At 34.9% G+C, this 20,681-nt stretch overlaps 1 protein-coding gene across 1 annotated transcript in view; it reads right to left on the bottom strand.

Moving 5' to 3' along the window:
• Positions 1-20,681, bottom strand: part of LOC140699912 (uncharacterized) — a 91,472-nt gene that overhangs the window by 22,380 nt on the left and 48,411 nt on the right. The window contains exon 4 of the mRNA XM_072972399.1: positions 2,937-3,051. Within this exon, the coding sequence (XP_072828500.1) occupies positions 2,950-3,051 (102 nt within the window). The 3' untranslated portion in view covers positions 2,937-2,949. The remainder of the gene's footprint in view (positions 1-2,936; positions 3,052-20,681) is intronic.

Genomic DNA, 20,681 nt, shown 5'->3' with positions numbered 1-20,681 from the left:
TTCCCTAAAATATATGTCATACTTTCTATCCTCTCTACGACCTCTACTGCACTCCTATATATTCATTTTCTATCAATCAGCTTTTCCAGAAATATCTTTTAATTCTTTTTACCTATCCAAACTCTACTTGTCTTTCAAAGCCTAGCTCAAGTAACCCTACTATGTTCTACCTGTACTTCTCAGAGCTATAGAACTAGGAGCAGTAATTTATTCCTTTGGCATTTATCAGTTTTCCTGGCAAAGCTGGTTATCACTATTCATATTACTTATGTACATACCTTACTGATACAAATATAAACAGAGGTTGGGGACCATGTTCTTTATATTCTGACTCCTCCTTTGTGACTTGCTGTTACATAGTTTAACAGGGACCAAAAAAAGTAATATCCTGGAGAACAAAAGTAAGTGTTCTGGGTCCTTAAACTAAGAAGGAACTTATTCTTAAAATCAAAGGAATATTGATCAGAAAGGACCTCAGGGATGAACTGGCACTTGAGATGGGTTTTTAAAAGCTGATAGACCTTCCACAAGACAGAAAAAGAGGGAAAAATACACGAGAAAAAAAATATCATGAATAGAGGGGAGAGAAACACAGGACAATTTCAAATCATCAGCTGAAGAGTGCCGTACACATAGGGGTACAGAAGAAGAAAACTGAACATTTGCCAAATGATCAGTGCTTAAAGAGTTTCACAATGTCAAGTAAGCTGATCTCTACCATAACCAAGAGCCTCATTATCTGTTGCCTGAAACAATTAAGAGTATCCTGTCTCTCTGCTTTTGGTTATCTCCACCTTCCAAACTGTCATTCATATCACTGCCAAATTAACTGTAATAAAACATAATTAAGATCCAAAATACCTCTGTTAAAATTTTTCAGTGACTGCCAACCACTCACAAAATAAAGTCAAAACTCACCATAGCATTGAGAGTTTTTCACAAACAAGCTCTCTTCCAGCCTTGTCCCTCAAACCCTCTCTCATATCCTGAATTCAAATCATACAAAATGATTGCTTCTGTCTTTTGTACATTCTCTACATTTGAAGCTTCCCCTGATTCCACTGGGCTCTGTGCATGAAATTCTCTTGCTTCCCAAATTACACTCAGCAATCTTCTACTCATCCTTTAAGACATTACTCAAATATCATTTCCTATGTGAAGCCTTCCTGACAATTCTCTCCTCTAACAATGTTGGCGGAGCCTTTCTACATGATACCAATACACCTTTCCAATCTCACATAGCACTTTTCAAACTGCACTCAAATAAACTTCGTATACTCATTTCTGAACAGACTATTCTTTGAGAGTAAAGCAAAGAACTCGTTTCAACTCAATGTTATGTGTTCTCAGCGCCTAACAGTGCCTGGGATAGGGTAGGTGTTTAGTAAATATTTAAAGGGAAGAAGAAATGGATGGATGCAGGCAAAGGTGTCACTCACTTAAAGCTACACTGTTGAGAGACTTTACTATTAGAGGAGTTTGAATTTGTCCTTACTTTCATAGGCTAACAAAGAGTTACCAATAGTAGATGCAGAATTATCTTTTAGAAAATTTAAGCTGGTAGCAACATGTAGAGGGAAAAGAGAGAGAGGAGAGGCACAAAGTCAGGAGAGCCTTGCAATACTGCAGGTGAAATGTAATACAAGGACCTAAACTTGGATGGTGATGAGGGGATTAGAAAAGAGAAGACGAAAACATTCATGATACATTACAGACGTAAGACTGATACGACCTGATCTTCGACTAAGAGTAGGAAGGGAAAGATGAGGAATCAGATTAGAAACTGAGACTTTGAGTGCAGGTGAAAAGAGGCTCAGTAACAGAAGTGGGAACACTTGAGTGTGAGGCAAAGAGTTGAAAATATGCGTCAAAGCTTAGAAAAGTATCACAACTGAGATATGAGGTTGAGCGAGATCATTTTTTAGAGGTAATTGCTGAAATCAAGTAATTAGGAAAAACATAAAGAAAAAAACAGAAGAATTTCAAAGATAAAACCTTAGAAAAGGTCAGTATTTATGAATAGGAGGACAATTATCCAATTTATTTTCAACTGGAAAAAAAAGAATAGGAGGAGAAAGAAAAAAAAAATTGAAGGAGTAATTAAAGAATTAGAACCAGAACAGCATAGGGTCATAGAAGCCAACAGCATTTCAAGAAGGGAAAAACAGCAACTTCTACAGTGATCAACGAGTAGGACACCTAACACAACACAGCTGGAAAGTCTGAATGTTTCTCAAAAGAGCAAACAGCACTCTGGTAGGGAGACAAGGACGATGAATGAATGCTATAAGGAAGCAGAAGCAATAAGCAAAACCTACTATTTAAAGAGGAAAAAGTACAGACTGCTTCATAAAAGTACACGTTCCATTTATTTTTTTAAAAAATATAGATCCCTGAAGGATTAAATCTTTTACCTGATAATCTAAATGATAATCTAAATGGATAACTCTAAATGGATTTGAAAATAATAAACTTGATTTCTCTGTACATACTGTCTCAGAATGGCTTCTTCTCCCACTTCGTTCAATAAATTCTATCTCCAAATATCTATTATTCTAATATAACAATTTTATCTGAAATTCTAACATGTGAAAGTTTCAGAATAATGTAAACGTTATTTTTAATATAATCTTCCATTCTAACCTCTGTTTTGTCATCATTAGAGGGAAAAATAATTACATACATCATTTAATGCTTATCTTCTACAATTAGAGTGAAGATATATTAGTAATAAGTAAATATTTTTTACTCCTGAAGAGTTTCAACATTTGTAAGGAGAGGAAAATATGTTAGAACAACTTATGAACTCATACAGAGGGTGATTAAAGATGAAGAAATTACAGTTGCAGTGGTAACACAGAAAAAACATTTTCAACTGTTGAGAAATGAAAATTTTCATATTATTCCAATTATTTTCTTAAAAGTCTTTTTCTTACCTCAGAGATGTGGCTAAATAAAACTGTACTTCCAATTTTCTCCAAACAGCTTTGACCTATGCTTCCATCTCATGAATTCCAAGACAGTATTAAACTGATGCATATTTTCATAAATCTGTTTAGGAAAAAAGGTACATATTTAAGACTAAAAGAACTTTTATTTGTCAGAATAACACATGTAGAAGGAATACTAAAAGTGTATCACGTGTAGACTATATCTTTTCAATGTTAAGTCAACGAAAAGTTCTACAGTACTTCAGAAACTTACCACTTTCCCATTTTCCCAACCTCTGCCCAAAGAAGCTTCACATTCTGAGTATTTTCAACTTTACAAATTACTAGTTCTGTGGAAAAAATTATATTAGCCTAAGCTTCTGGGGAAAAAAATCATATCTCAAATTGAAAACCAGGAACAGCTAGAGGAAGCACTAACAGCTCTACAGGACTCAGGTCTCCACTTGGGCAACAATGTATTTGACCACCAAGCTAGTATTTCACATTTTATCACAAAGGCTCAGTAAGCAGTTTTAATTTCAGCCAAACTTCTACCTAGAGTACTAGGAATTGTGAGGGTCAAGAATTAATTGCACTGCTTAAGCAGGTCTAAGTCCATGAGATAGGTCTCAACTATATTACTACTGCCATCAGTACTCTACTGCCTTAATAAGAGACAACGTTCATAAATCTAAAAGATAGAAATCATTAAAAATTTTAATTTATTTAAAGACAGGTGTGCTGTTTACTTAGAGATCAAAAAAATAATTACACTGAATGTATCTTTTAACTGAAACTTCAAATAGCAAAGTATTCTGTTTCATATTTTAAAAGGCAAAATTTTAAGCTGTATGAACATTACTCATGTCCCACTGCAAGGTCAAAATGCCTCTGTCTTCAAGTCCATTTAGAAGTATCGTTTGTGTTACACTGAGGTTTAGCAGTCTTGGCAATAATGACTAAATTCATGTAAACTGGGGCAACCTGAAACGGTCTGGCATATCAGATAGCCTTTCTTAAAGACAAGAGTCTCCACTCAGCAGACAGGCTGCCATAGGACCATGCTAAATCTTTCATGGTCCAACTAAAGACAGACTGACCCTGAAGCAATTAGTAATGCTTTGTCTGCATTTAGGAGCCTTTAACAACACTCTTCTCAATGCACTAGCCACCTACAACTTCACCAGATCCCTGACATTTTTCAGGGTACTCGTATGACTATAAAACTCTTAGACCACCACTCAGAGAAATGAGGGAGGGCAGTAATGGAGATCTGGTGTTCAGGGTTTTGTTTGTGTTCTTTCCCCACTCTGAGACATCGCAGTCTGAAAAATTTTTACCTTACACTAATCAAAAAATAAATGCATATGTTTCCACTTTGGAAAGAGCATCAAGATTTTCCTCCAAAGCCATTCTTTGCCAATAACTCCATTCTTCCCTACGGGTACATAGAAGAAAGGAGGCAATCACTACATTAAACAAAGCTCAGATAAACCTATTCTCATAATATGTTTTAAATAGTTCATCAAAGTGACTATGTTTAAAAATATATGGCCTGATTCTAATTCTAACCAGATATTTCCAGTGGATCAACAATAAATAAAATCAACATGTAAACCACTTACCAATCATTGTTTATTATAGCACTATTTATTAAAACACTGCTTCCTTGGTGCAGAAAAAAAAAAGATACAAGCTTTAGGCTAAATCTAGTTAATAAAAAATAAAAATACATAATCAAAAGAAAATTCAAATTATACCATCTTCAAAGCCCAAGACTCTGAATCATCTATCTTCCCTCAACACTCTCACATGTACAAATACATGACAAACCGTAAACTTCAGAAAACCTTTTCTAAAGACTGAATTTAAGACCCAGTAATGGAAACCTTTGACTTCATTAGTAAGAGGAAAATAAAAGGCAAGCAAAGGATAGGAGTGCTTCACAGTGCAGGTCTGCAAATCACTTTTTACACACTAGAAATTGTACAAATCAAGTAAAGCTTTCTCTAACCTTTGCGACTGCAGGTCTTTATGCAGGAATCTATACATATGTACAGGCACAGATATAGGATTTACACAGGCAAAAATGCCTGCAACAACTTTAATCACTTAACTTACAAGGTAATTTGCCAAAGATTTTCAACACTATGAACTACATGTAACAATGACAAGGGATCCAGTCAAAACCGAACACTAAACAATTACAAGTTATAATATGTTCACTAAAGATTCTGCACTTGAAATTTTCAAGCTTCTTAGTTCTAGAAAACATATTAAGGAAAAGGTAATTCTTTTAAAAACATATTAGAGCTTCTTAATGACTCAAGATAAATGAAAATCAAGTCTTCCTGGATATATTCTAGTACTTTGAAATTCAGAGCTAGACAACTGAGCTAACACTAGAATTTACTCAAAGTTAATGAGGATTTGCAAACATACGAAATATTCATTTTAATCCCATATTGCCTTTACAAAATATCTTGGTTTTTTATTCTGCCCTCAAAACGTACACATCCCTCTTGGTTTTCAAAATTATTGAAGTGGTTAAATCTTAAAACACTAGGGTATTTTAAGATCACTAACCATACAGAACCCATCAGTGACAAATATCAATTGTGGATATTATAGTTAACTTTCAGGTGTAAGAACGGTATCCATTAACTCCTATATATTAGTAAGATTCTCAGGAAAGAAGAGCATAAATATGCTTTTTATAAATATATTCAGTCTAAGACAAAATTTAAGGTTGCTTTTGAATTTGCACCAGATGTCAAAAAGTAGTGGATTTCTTAGTATTCTCAAAATCAGCAATATTGATTGTACACTTCTCCCTCCACCGCTCCAAATCCCTCTTCATCTTCATTCTTCTCTCCTAGCACTCACAAAAAGCACCCCACATATACTGTACAAATACTGCTGTAAACATCAGAGCTGCAATTACATAACCATTTAAAAAAATTGCAAATGGCAAAATAATATTTTATAAAACATTTCAGTTGGTGTCTTAAAATATGCTATTACTATTAAAACCTTCAGCACATTAACTGAAAAACTCAAACATTTATGCTTCAGAAAAACACAATGCAGTTTTAGCTGTAAGTATAACTCAAATGAACACCATTCAGGTTAGTTTATCACACATTTCTATAAATAAAGCATGTAAACCACTTAATACAGAAAGGGAGGGTCAACTTATGAACAGGTTATATTCTAAATGTTCCAAAAGTTCATTTATAAATTGAATACAAGCTTATTTTTGAAACTCAAGATACCTTTTTTCACAAAACCAAAGAGATAAACAGTGTCATTAAATTCAAAATACAAAAGGATTTTAGTGTACAATTTGTACAATTTTATCATAGCATTCTTCTGCTTTAGCGTATTTCCGTAACAAACTGTAAGTTTCTTATTCATTGCTCTATCCTAGGATCTAGCACAGTTGATGACACAGAGTAGGATTTTAACAAATACTGGCTGATCTGAAGTACTACTGAATAGCAACAACTCAGATGATATGAAACTCAGTTGCCTAAGAAGCTTTACCTATCTGATCTACAGCAGAGACCCAAAAGGGAAACGGAAAAAGCTTCTTCCAAAAGAGATACGACAGAAGGATGCTTAACACCAGAGTTAGAAAGCTCTAAGCCAACTGTGGCAATTTCCATTCCCCCTGCCAGTGAGTGGTTTAGCAATAAGCATTAATCTGATGCAATTCTGGCCAGTAAGACAAGAGAGAGAGTTTCTGGTAAAAGTTTTCCTGGGCTGATGAAAACAAAAACAACAGCAACAAAAAACAACCCCCCCCACACAGAAACTTTTGAGTTTGAATTGTCAAGCAGAACTATGGCAGCCATCTTAGGACCATGAAGAAGGACACAGCCTAAGCAGACAACCCAACAGAAAAAGAATGACATTAAAAGATGGAAAAAATCTGGGTCCTTGGTGATGTTATGCTTAAGTGAAATAGCCCTAGAATCATTTTATTAACTTGTATCTTTTTATTACAAGTATATTAAATCCTTCTATTGTTTATGCAATTTTCAGTTACCAAAAGTAACCCAGTGGATACAGCCATTTAGGAATAGATACACTATTTCAATGAATTCAACTCTTATCTATACAACAGTAACTCTCCTAAATTTATATCTCAATCTAGATCCTTTTAAACTAGATACATATTTCCAAACTATTAAACAGCTATATTAAATATATATTCCAGTGATACATCAAGAGAACAAAATATAATAGCCGTCATCTATCAGCATTAAAATTGTTTATCACCCACATTCACTTTTCTGGCTAATGGCAGCATCATCTAAGTGTCAAAGGCAAAGATCTTTGGATCACTAGCCCCACCTCCCTCTACTTCACTTATTATATTTAGGCAGTTATTAAATGCTGCCTGCTCTAACTGATATATCTATCTCCCTCATCTCTATACTCATCTAGTGCAATCTCTCTTTCATGGAACTCACCTCCATTCTTAACTCTTTCACTGTACTCATGTTTCTAAAACACAACTGTGCTTCATGAAAAGACTTATAAACATCACAAGCCATTAGGAAGTACAAATTAAAGTTACACTGAGATACCACTACATTTCCACTAGAATGGCCATCACCAAAAAGACAGTCAACACCAAATGTTGGTAAAGACATGGACATTGGTAAAGACATTGTGTGAAACTCCCACACAATGCTGTAAAATCAATGTCGCCACTTTGGAGAACAGTTTGGCAATTTCTTAAAAAGTTAAATATGAAAACAAACTCACCATAAGATGCAAAATTTCGTCTACAGAAGAGAAATGAAAATATGTGTCTATACAAAGACTTACATACCAAATGTTCTCAGCAGCATTGTTCTTAATGGCCAAGAACTGGAAACAACCCAAATGTCCATCAGGTGGTGAATGGAAAAACAAAACGGGGCATAATCAAACAATGGAAATATTACCAGGTAATAAAAAGGAACAAAATACTAATACATATTACAACATGAATGCACCTCAAAAACATGCTAAATAAAAGATGCCAGATGCAAAATACTACATATTGTATGATTCGATGCATATGAAACACTCAAAAAAGGCAAATTTAGAGATAGAGAAAGCAAAGCAGTGGTTGCTTAGGGTAAGTGGTGGAAGTGGAAAATTTGGGGCGGTGATGAAAATGTTCTGAAATATTCATAGCACAACTCTGAAAATTTACTAAAAATGATAAAATGTAAGTGTGCTTTAAAATTTTTTAGTGATTTCCAGTTATGCACAAAATGAAGTCCAAATTCTTTAAGAAGATATTCATAGGCTGCTGTAATCTGCTTTCAACTATTTAACCTACTTTATCTTCTGCTACAATCCTGACAAAAAGCTTCTTGTTGGCCATATTAAACTATTTGCTGCTCATAAACATGCCAGGTTATTTAATGCTTCTACCTTTCTTCAAACTTGCTTTTCTAACTCAAAAATCAAAATGTTCTTATCTTTATCTTTTGCCAAGTGAACTTTCATTTGTCCTCACAAAGATCCATCTCAAATAACTCCTCTTTTGTTGAATCTTCCCCACTCCCTATGTAAGCTACTTGTTCCACAGGAGTCTGGTAATAACACATTATAGTGTTTTTCATACTAAATTTCAGTTATCTGTTTGTAGATTTATCTTCTTTATTACAGTAACTCCTGAGTACAGAAACAGCATTTTACTAATGCTTGTGTCCCCTGCGTTTTAAGCACAATCCAGTGATTAGCACATAGGAGGTAATCTACATATTTTTTTAACTGAAATACAGCCAACTGCAATGTGTCAATCTCTGGTGTACAGCACAATGTTCCAGTCATGCATATACATACATACATTCATTTTTAAAATTTTTCCATTAAAGGTTATTACAAGGTATTGAACATAGTTCCCTGTGCTATACAAAAAAAAATTTAGTCTATTTTTATATATAGTGGCTAACATGTTTTTGAATAAGTGACTGATGAAGAGTGACACAGGGAAGAGAAAAACCCAAAAGCAGGTAAAATGAGCTCTGCACCACAGACACTTGTGTAAGGATGGTTACTGTCAATGTTATATAAGAAAAAACAGTAGGAAGTCACCCAATGTCAACTAAATGTTTTCCAGTGTAGGACCAATTAAATAGCCACAATGAACACTACACAGTCATTAAAGAGAGAGAGAGAGGAGAGACATCTTATCTACTTGTACTGACATAGAAAGATATCCCAAATATTCTTAGGTTTAAAAAAACAAAATAAGTCACTTCTCCATTATTAAAAAGAAAACTATACACACATATGAGTATGTGTGTATGTACACACATGTGTACAATAAGTGTGAGGAAGGTGAGGGCCTGACAGGTTACACACCAACTATTCTGAATGTAGACAAAAAAGTAGAAACAACCTAAATGGGTATCAATTGATGAACAGAGAAATAAAACAGGGCATATCCAGCCAATGGAATATTATTCAGTCATAGAAATAAATGAAGCCATAAAAAGAACCAATTCAGATAACAACATGGATAAACCTTGAAAATATTACTCCAAGTGAAAGAAGCCAGACACAAAAGGCAACATATTATATGATTCCATTTATATGAAACAGCCAATTCCAAAGAGACAGAAGATAGATTAATGGATGTCTGGGATTGAGGGTAGAGAGTGGGGCTGGAGAAAAACATCAAAAGGATGATCCATAAAAGAAAACAAATGGACAAACTGGACTTCATCAAAATTAAAAAGGTTTGTGCTGCAAAAGATCCTGTTAAGAACATAAAGACACAAGGCACAGACTGGGGAGATGTATTTGCAATCCGTATATATGACAAAGGACTCATCTAGAATATGTAAAGAAATCTCAAAACTCAACCTTTTAAAAACTTCACCTAGAAAACGGGCAGAGAATATGAAGAGATATTTCACTAAAGGAGGAATCTGGATAGCAGATAAGCATATGAAAAGGCATGGTGAACAGCACTAGTCATGAGGGAAATGCAAATTAAGACTATGCTGAGATATGACTACACACCTGCTGGAACAGCTGAAACAAAACACAGTGACAAAAAGAGCAAGTGCTGACAAGAATGCGAAGAAACGGACTCTTTCACACGCTGCTGTTGTGAACGTAAAATGGCACAGCCACTTTGAAAAATGGCTTGTAAGTTTTTTTAAAAAACTTAATGTGTAACCAACTGCACTCCGGGGCACATACCTGTCCCAAAGAAATGAACATGAATGTTCACAGCAATCTCATTTTTAATAGCCGAAAGCTGGGGAAAAAAATAGAATATTCTTCAAAAGGTGAATGGTTAAACGAACTATGGTACATTCATACCAAAGGATCCTACTCAGCAATAAAAAAATAAACTATTGATTCATACAACTTGGATGGACTCAAAGGGTTAGGCCAAGTGAAAAAAGGTCACACACTATGATTCCATTTTTAAAATACTCTCAAAATGAAAAAATCATACAGATGGAAAAGAGATTAATGACTGCCACAGAGGGCAAGTGTGTGGATAGCTTAAGGAAGATCTTTGACCTGTACATACAAAATGTCTCAGTATCAGTTTCTGAATGATACTGTACTACATGTAGTATGAAGTAACTACTGAGGGAGGGTGAAGGGTACAAGGACCTCATCTTACAATTTTTGCAATTTCCTATGAATCTACAATTATTTCAAAATTTAATATTTTAAAAGCCCTATTTCCTGAAAATGTTTTCATTTCTGCTTTACATTAGGTGTTGAATTAGCAAAATAATTGCTCAAGCCTATTCAAGATACATTATTTCTCTCGAATCAGCTAAGAAACTTCAATTCTGCACAGTGGTTTCTGGTATCCTGTGGGAGTGAAGAGTCCCTATAATAGAGGTCTAAAGAAACCAGCAATTTCTAGACCAAAGTCTGGATCTTCAGTCCCCTCAACATCCCTGACCCTCTGGCTCCGGGAAGCAGTGGTTACTCCTAGGTGAGTGCTGATTTGTTTTAGGGCTAGCAAATGTAGCAAGATGAATGCAACCACTTGCAGCAGAGTCAACCTCCAAATAATCATCTCCTTATATGTTCTTTTTTAATTTATTCTTCTGACAATGAAGCATGAAAACCTAATTTTCTCTATACTTTATTAACATAATATTCACAATAGAAGACCTTTAAATTACTGGATACATCTTTCCCTTTCCAAGCAAATCCAATTCAGTCGGTAGAGAATTATTTATCACCCGGTTTTTTCCTGTAGAATTTTGAGAAATTATCAATAGATCATTTGCTTTATTAGCTGATAGGTAAACACACCATGAAGCAAGTTCCTTTGAATAGATTGATTACATATAAACAATAAAATTGCTACTATTAGGAATCATCAGGAATTGATTCTAGATTGCTAAGGGCTCACCAATTCTTCTAAAATCTGCATTGTTGCACCTTCTCAAATGAAGTATAAAGATTTATTTAGAATTAACACTATAAACACCAATTACAGAGTTACAATATAGTGAAATCATCACTATTAATACCTAGTGCTGCTGGCTCCAGTTCTAAATGGTCCCCAAAGAATGCTGTGTTTATTTATTTACTTGATTGTTTGCTTATTTGTTTTAGCTTGCATTCCAATTTTTTTTTTCTTGTTAAGTCTTCTTCCTCTTGCTAACAGCTACCTGGAATGCATGTTGGCTAATATAATAACAGCACCCTCTCCTCACTTTTCATTTACATCATCCCTGGGAACCAGAAACCTAGCTCAATGTAGCTCTGTTTCAAAGACTATAAAAATAAAAAGACTGCATACGACAGCCTGAGACCGAGGGTAGAAAAACTAAACACATCTTTATGATCAAGTAATTTTTATGCTGTGAAATTATAACAATTTTAAAAAGACCACTTCAAAGAAAAGGGGAAGATGAGACACCTGAGTGAGTCAACCCAAGAAAAAACAAAAGATGGGTGGAACCAAAAACTGTAAACACATCTCAAATGCATACTCGACATTTCTAACAAGATGCTAAACTCAAAATAACACGAAACAGAACTCATTATTTTGTTTTTCCATCTTCTCACAAACCTGTTCCTTTTGAATTCCTTATCTGGCTTAACGTACAACTGTTTACAAGAACAGTTTTTTACACACGTATATACGATTCCATTCACATAAAACTCAAAACTGGAAACACTAGAAAAATGTATACTAAAGGAAAAATACGGAAGTCGGAAAACGTAAGGAAAAGTAACAGAATAACACCAAATTTAGGATGACGGTTTCTTCTGTGGAGGGAGTCCTGAGGCCTGGAAAGGTTCCAAGATGCCATTACATTTCTTGAGATAGGAGGTTGGGACAGATATATTCACTTATTATTAAAACTCTTTAAAATGTACATCTACTATATGTACCCTTTATACAGGATAGAGAGAGTTTAGAATAAAAATTTTATTTTAATCTGAAGTAAAGTCTGGGTATTAGGTACACAGATGTCTATTATACCACTTTCTGTATTTTTGGAATCTATCTTAATTGAAAAAAATTAAGACCAAAGCATTACAAAATTGTATTTTGAAATTTAAGGACATGGCATCACAAGTCTTTAGAAGCAATAAATCCAAACAAATACTAAGCTATTATAAAATGAAAAAAAGAATAGAGAAAAAAAATTACTTTACCTCCTGATATTATGCTATGGAAAATATACAACACTATCTATATAGTATCCATTTCAAAAAAATTTCTTGCATTTCAAAAAAAATTTAACTTTAGTTATGAAATACAAAAATACAAATAGAAAATGTGGGGTATCCTATTTTTTTAAAAAACAGATAAAATAAAAGACAATGAGGGTGAGGATGAGGTGGTGGTGGAAAATGGTGGCTTATGGCAGCTTACTTTCAAATGGCTCAGGAAAAAAGGTATGTTTGTGTTTAAAAGCAGAGAGAGCAGGTGAGGCAAAATGTTAGCAAGTGAATGGTGAATAAAGCTGAAATGGGTATTTACCATCTGTTTAAATTTCATACCAATTTAAAAGTTTTAAAAGTAAAAAATACTGGGGGAAAATATGTACTTAATCGGTTATAATTTTACACATAGGTTTTAGTAAACAAAGTCAGTATGTCAGAGATTATTAAAATAAAATATTGACAGATCTACAAGGAATCCCAGAAGTCGCTTCTTCATCAGCAAATTTTAAAATTTTTTTCCAATAAATTATAAATTGTAAGTTGTTCAACAGGATGAAAAATTTAGTTTTAAACAGGTCATAGACTACCTGTGCTTCAGAAACAGGGTGTCATAACAATTTAAGGGCAAATGGGCTTTTAAAAAAATTGTTTAGTAAGTCAACTCTACTATAATTCACAAAGACTTTATTTGATACTGCTAAAATACATACAGCAATACTAATACATTAAACAACCTATTTAGCAAACAGAGGAATGTCCTAGAATTTCTTTCTCAGAACAGATTTATTTTCTATTTATTGGGTTTTTTTTTTGTTATTTTTTTGGGGGGGGGAACTGGGTTTTCATTTATTTACGTACTTTTAATGGAGGTACTAGGGACTGAACCCAAACCTTGTGTTTGCTAGGCACGTGCTCTACCACTGAGCTCTACCCTCCCCCGCTCAGAACAGATCTATTTGTGAATGATGCATACGCGTATTTCTCAGGACTGCTAAGGCAGGACAGTAAGGATAGAATGAATTCCTTCAAAACATGGGTAGTTTCCTGAAAAACTAATCACACACCATGAAAGCGGATAACCATCCTATCACCTAAGGAAGTACTCGCCAGAATCTGATCCAATTAACCTGTTGTACAATGTTTGGCTTGATTATTATTTATTAAAAACTTACAACTACCTTCATTAAATATCCAATCGTCATTCGTCCAAACATGTACACCGGTGAAACTAAATAAATGACATTTTAGAAATTACAGAAAATAAAATTTTCAATTAAAAGCACCCATATAAAATGTATTACTTGTACAGGAATATGCAAACTAATCACTTCAGACAGGAGTGGGAAATGGACTACAGATATTTCGTCCAAAGGCCAGGTGTGGGACAGTGTTGCTACATGTTCATAGGCTGGTAAACACATAGGGAAGAAGTTTAAGCTGGGAAGCCTGCATTTAAGTTCTCATCTCTATGTGTTGAGAGGCAGGAAGTTAATTACTGAACAGCACTATCTTTTAAATCAGTGAGTCACATGCCTAAGGGAGGGGCTTGTAAGCAGGATGAGCAACTATGGAGGAAATCAAGTAAGATTTCAAAAAGAAGCAACAACAGGTTTTGAAGAGTTTCAGACAGACAATTAGAAGCAACTATCCCAGTAAAATGCACATAATTCAAGAGCTTGACTATGGACTACCCACCTTCTTGCAAAAAATACCTGTACTTCAGGGACTAAGCTTGTGGGCTACATACTTTTGAATTTCAGAGAAGAGCTCTATTATCAATAGGCAAGTAAGACTGAAAGAGAAAAATAAAGATTACTTGATAACACTTCTGAGGGCACTATATTAAATTTTAAAACATTTAAGACAGTTTCCTGCCAACAAGCAACATTTAATCAACTTGAGGAGTCAAGCCATTATATATAAAGCTTAAACAATAGCACCAGATGACAATACAAATACTGTCAATGCCACCATATATAATGATTAACTGAGATTAAAAAAGACTTAATTCACAGGTGGAGAGATCCCTGTGGGCTGAATTTAAATTGGCCCTTCCGAAAACAGGCAGGGTTTGATAGCATACAAGGAAAGAGGGGGGTATGGGCTCTGATGGGAGTCTTAACAGGAAGGCCAGGGTGTAGGGGGCCAGAGGTGTACACTGTACCTGGCCACTGTCCCACCTGGGGCCCACATTCTAGAGTGGTAGAGCATGATTATCAATGCATGGTCTGAACCAGATGATAAATACACAGCTACCCTGAAGCCCATGTCCACAGCAGGCAGCGACAGTCATTTTAGTTCTCCTTACAATCAGGCACCAAAGATTTCACAGTCCTTCTTTAATACAGAACCCCCAATAGCCAAGATGCCGAGATGTCTGAAGTCTACCTACCATTCTTTTAAGGAGAGGATAAAGAGAAGAACACAGAGCTAAGTGTATCGGCTCTGTAGCCAGACCGAGTACCGAGGTTACAATCCTGGCTCTACCACTTACCTGTTATAATACTTTGACCAAGTTGTTTAACCTCCTCAGTACCCAATCTGTAAAATAGGGAAAATAACTGCATGCATCTGAAGGGTGAGGACCAAAGGAGTTCACGTAGGCATATCACTTAGAACAGTGCCAGGCAAATGTAAGTACTTTCTAAGTATAAGCTTCTATTATTGTTTTCTATCAATAGGAAATCAGTTCTATTCTCATAGAGAAATTAGAGTTTTATATGAGGGCTAATAATATAAAATGTATGAAAATGTCCCTAGGTACAGAAGCATTCTGAATCACTGATAAGAACACCACTCAGTACTTAACAATACCTAATAGCATCAAACAGTTGTTAGTTTTAAGGACAAAAGTATAGCAACAAAGATACCATTCTCTGTACTTACTGAACATCTACTATGTGCCAGTTACTGTACTAAATTCTATACATTTATTATCTTGTTTAATCTTTAAAGTAAACTTTTGAGGCAGGTACCTCTTCTAATTCCATATTACAGATGAGAAAACAAGTGGTTGAGTAACCTGCCCAAAGTTACACAGCTAAATACATATGGTAAAGCTACGATTTAACCCAGGTCAGACTCCAGAGATCGCACTTTAATCCTAAACTACACCTTCTTTTTCCAAATCCTGGACCAACTGGGTATGATGTAACAACCAGATAAATATAAAACACTATTTTAAAGTAAAACTATAGAGGGGTGATAGCTGAAGGGTATGAAGGTTTCATTTTTTTATTTTTTATTCGAGTATAATTGCTATACAGTATTATATAAGTGACAGGTGTACAATATAGTCATTCACAATTTTTAAGTGATGGTTTCATTTTGAAGTGATGAAAATGTTCTAAAATTGACTATGGTGATGGTTGCACATGTCTGTGATTATGCAGACTGAAGTGTACCCTTTAAATGGGTGAATTATATCTCAATAAAGCTGTTTTAAAATATTCTTACCAAAAAATAATAAAATTAGGCTAGATGGTAATTAGGGTTGTATCCACACACAAATTAGAGATTAAGAGAGGTTTTACTTTATTTAGGATAGAAAAATTATTTTCAGAATTTCAGAATTATTTTCAGAACAGGAAAATTTATAATCAATAAGAAAAAATTAAATATATACACCTATACTTAAACTAGACCTAAATAATGAAATGTTGTTCAAGAAATATCTGTAGGTAACCATGACGTAACTGTGACCCCCTTCTAAACAAGTCCAACATTTTGACGAGAGTGGGAAAACACACATTCATCACACAGGTACTCACTTTAAACAAGGGGAGCAGTACAAAATGTAGGCAATAACATGAAGGTTTTGAAAAATGTAATGAAAACTACGGGTCTCTTATACAACCATGGGGTGTAAATGAGTACAACTTCTCTAAAGGGCAATTTAACAATATGCATCATATACCCACTAGCCCAGCAATTTTAGTAAGAGATTCTTTTTATTTCACTAATAAAAACTACCCCTAAAATCATGCGTTTAGCTATATAAATGGTCCTATGACATTCTTAATGATAGCAAAAGGAATAAAACAGAAATAATCTAAATAAACTATAGCAAATTCACATACTAGTGTCATCATAGCTAAGTTCATAAAGTGCCAAGAATTATTTTTTATGTATTATCTCATTTATTACTTATAGCAACCCTAGGAATTAGATACGAATGCTATCTCCATTTTATACATGAGAGAAATGAAAGAAACCCAAGGTAGCAAGTTGCTCAAGGCCACACAGCTAGTGAGTATTTGGAGCCAGGATTTCAACCTGTGCAGTTTCAACACTGTCGATTTGTGTGACTACTATACTGTACTGCAGAAGAGTAAGTACTTGGAAACACAATCACGGTGTATTAAAACAGAAAAAAAATCAGGTAGCAAAACAACAGGTACAATATGAGCCTTCTTTTGTTTGATGAATTAAAAAAAAAAAAAGATGGAACAGATACAGCCCCAGATTTAACAGTCAGTATCTCTAAGAGATGGTATTACAATGGATAATCATCTTCTTTACATTTTTCTGTATTTTCCACATTTTGTATTGCAAGGTAGATTTTTTAAAGTGGGGTTCTTAAAAAAAAGTAAAAAGTGACAATTTCAAATACTGCAGAAAACACAAGTAATAAAAAAAACAAGGAAGAAGCTGTTAAATTTTGCTAAATGGGTTGCTGGTGAATTCAAGTTAATGGCAGAGGCAAAATGGCTACGACAAGTAAGAAGTATGTAAAAAAAAAAAAAGTGTCAGGAGCTATTCTGGTATAGATTACCGTTTCGAGAAGTTCAGAGATGAAAAGAAGAATGGTATATAGCCTCGAGGTAATAACAGTGGAAAATTTTGCTGATTTGTTTTTAATTTCAAGGAAATTTGATCAGCTTTGTAATCTAACTGGAAACAGTCTGTTAAGGATGGTTGTCAAGATAGACAAGGGGCAGGAGGTCTCAGAAGACAAACATGTGTAGCCTTAGAAAAAGGGAAACTTCTTGTAAAACAGTAACAGAAAGGCTCACAAAAAGGGATCTTTAAGGTGAGAAGAAATTTACGAACTTATATTTGGTACCTTCAAATTTCTCTAAGAAATAGAATGAAGTCATCTTCAATAACTGAAAGGGTGGGTATTAGGCACAGGGAGAGAGGTATGGAGTAGTGGGGAAAAATGCTGGAAAGCAAATGGATTTACCAATTTGCCAGAACTAGCAGAAACCATCTAGCTATCACATGGCAATAAAAGAAAGTACTGGAGGAAGGTAGAAAAATCTTCTTCATGGTTAATGCACATTAAACTGTATCACTCAAAAACGGGAGAATCTGTGGTACATCTAAGCCAATTACTCTACTAGTAACCTCTAGGATTAACAATCACTGTAACAATCTATGAAGTTGATATTACAAAGTGCCATCACCTTTAGGAGATGACAGGCATTATCAAAGGGAGCACCAGAGTTCAAGCATAAACTTCTAATTTGATAATAAGAAGGTCATTTTGTAGGAAAAACCAAATAGCAAAAATCTGAAACCTTGTATAATTGAAAAGTTTTCCCAAGACAGGTAAATTGTTATGAAACATGTTATCTTTAATAGGCACACAGGCCTTTCTAAAGCAACTTAAAAAAAAAAAGTAGCAATCAAGCTTCATTTTACACATGAGTATGGAATAAAAGGAAATCTATGAGGTAGGGACACTTCCTTTCCATACAATGTACGGAAGAGAACGAACAAAAAGAACCAAAATAGCCCTGACTTCTTGGAAATGATAACCTAGTTTTCTAAGCCTGTGTCTTAATGAGGTTAAGCAATATATTTCTTTGGAGCCACATTCAGTAGGTGGTAGAGACAGGATTCGAATTCAGATATGTTAGATCACAAGAACATGCTCCTGCACTCAAGTATGATTCCAGCGTAAATAAACCACTGCTCAACAAAGGGAAAAAATAACTTCTACATTTATCTACACTTTTCCATAATAACGCCTACTTTAAGAGGAACTTTGAATACTGTATCATTTTGCTTATACTATTGCCCTTATTATAGGCACATGTTTCCTTCCATCAACTTGCAAATTTTAAAACAAAAGAAAACAGAGCTAGCTAAAAGTAATAAGAAGATCTTCTCACCTGCTCCCTTAAATTATTAACCAAAGAACTATTCATGCTTCAGCACACTTCCTAAAATATTGAGGGGAAGGAGGGAGGGAAATATTAGAGATGAGCCTCATAACAAAGAGTATGTGCTAACCTTTTCCTTTAATTTTTATTACCATTATCTGCATTATCTTAATATGCAAACAACTCACTGGGACTATTATTATTCTCTTTCCCCTAAAGAGTTGCTTTTCTATTAGAAATTTCCAGTAAATATCTGGTGATCCTTGGGTGCTGTTCACGTAACCCTGAATGGACAATGCTGTGGAGGGGCTTATACACTAGCAGTCTTCACAGCAGGGTAACTGGGCAATCACCTGCCTGTGCAGATACAGAGAACCTCAAATGTCAGGTTGTTGCTCTATTCCCTGGAATCATTCAATAAATTAGAAGAGTCCTCCAGGCTCCTAGATGGAGTGTACACCTCTGGTCACCAGTGCTCTGCAAACAAGTGGGAAAAGTGATATGCGACAGAAAGTAAAGGCACATCTCCTGATCAGCAAGTAGACTTTCGCTTAACCCTCATTTACAGTGTATTCCTCTTCTAATTTCTCTCCAAATCTGGGGTTTCACTGGTTTAGCTTCTCTAGACAATCAAACATCCAACTTCTGCCAGGATTACTGAATTTGTCTGGGTAGGGTCCAGCACTGTCCAAGATAAATACAATGCCATAAATGTGACCACATGTGTAATTTAAAATTTTCTTAGTGCCCTCATGAAAAAAAGTAAAAGGAAAAAGCTGAAATTAATTTTAATAGATTTTATTTAACCCACTGGATCCAAAACGTCATTTCAACATAATAAATAAAAAAATTATTAAGAATATATTTTCTTTTTTTCATACTTAAACACCCAAATCTGGTACATACTTTATACTTAAAGCACATCTCAATTAGGACTAGCCACATGTTAAATGCTCAGTAGCTACATGTGCCTAGTGGCTACCATATCAGAACAGCACGGCCTAAGTTATGCTGTAGAAACAAAAATGGCCCAACACAACAAAAGTCTACTTTCATCTCATGTAAAATGTCCAACATAGTGGGCAGAATCTGTTTCATAGTCATCCAAGGACCCAGGCTGTTCCTGTATCAAATGAAACACATGACTAGGTACTTCCCAGATAAAGAAAAAGACCACAGACTCTTCACTATGTCAACCCAGAAGTAACACACACTTCCACTCAAAGTTCCCTAGCCAGAATCAGTCACATGATGCCACCTAACTTCAAGGAAACAAACGAATCAGGTGTTCCCATGTGCCTGGATTGAAAGGAGAACTGGATGTGAATAAGCACTAAGTCAAGTCATTACCACAGGAAGGCACTTGGCTGTGTGGACAAGTGTGAGACAGAAGATGATCTAAGCCCTAGATTCCAGGATATAACTGTTTCCTATACAGACTTCAAAATCTGTTTTTAGCCTGAATTCTTATCCCTATGTTAGATAAAACTGATACCTGCAATCCTGGGACCTTGACAGGAATGAAAACTCTTTTGCTTATTAACATGTGTCTCTACAAGCAACAAAGTACTCACTGGAAAGAATGGTAGGCTTATTTGAAAATACAAGTAAAATTGGGGATGGAGGGAGAATTGATCAATCCAACTGCAGATGACAGCAAAGAGCTTACACTGTATAAGATTTGAAGCTGATGCAGTAGTCAGGCCTCTCTGAACTTCGAAAATGACCAATCAGGTCTCCCTTCTAGGGCAGTCTCGTAATGAAAAAAAAAATGCTGAGATTGAACACAAAATTGAACAGGAAAAGTACAACAGAAACAACAGAAAGAGAAGACTCACAGAAAAGTAAGGGACAGTAGTACAACCAGGAGATCTCAGAAGGCAATCAGCCAAATCTTAAAACATAATCAAAACAATTCTACCAAGTTAAAAATTTTATTCTGAGTCGTCCTATATTTCCTTCTAAA

Source organism: Vicugna pacos, chromosome 11 (assembly GCF_048564905.1).
Source record: "Vicugna pacos chromosome 11, VicPac4, whole genome shotgun sequence".
Lineage (NCBI taxonomy): Eukaryota > Metazoa > Chordata > Mammalia > Artiodactyla > Camelidae > Vicugna > Vicugna pacos.
Note: the sequence above shows the minus strand (reverse complement) of the source record. Positions and strands in the feature narration are given on the sequence as shown.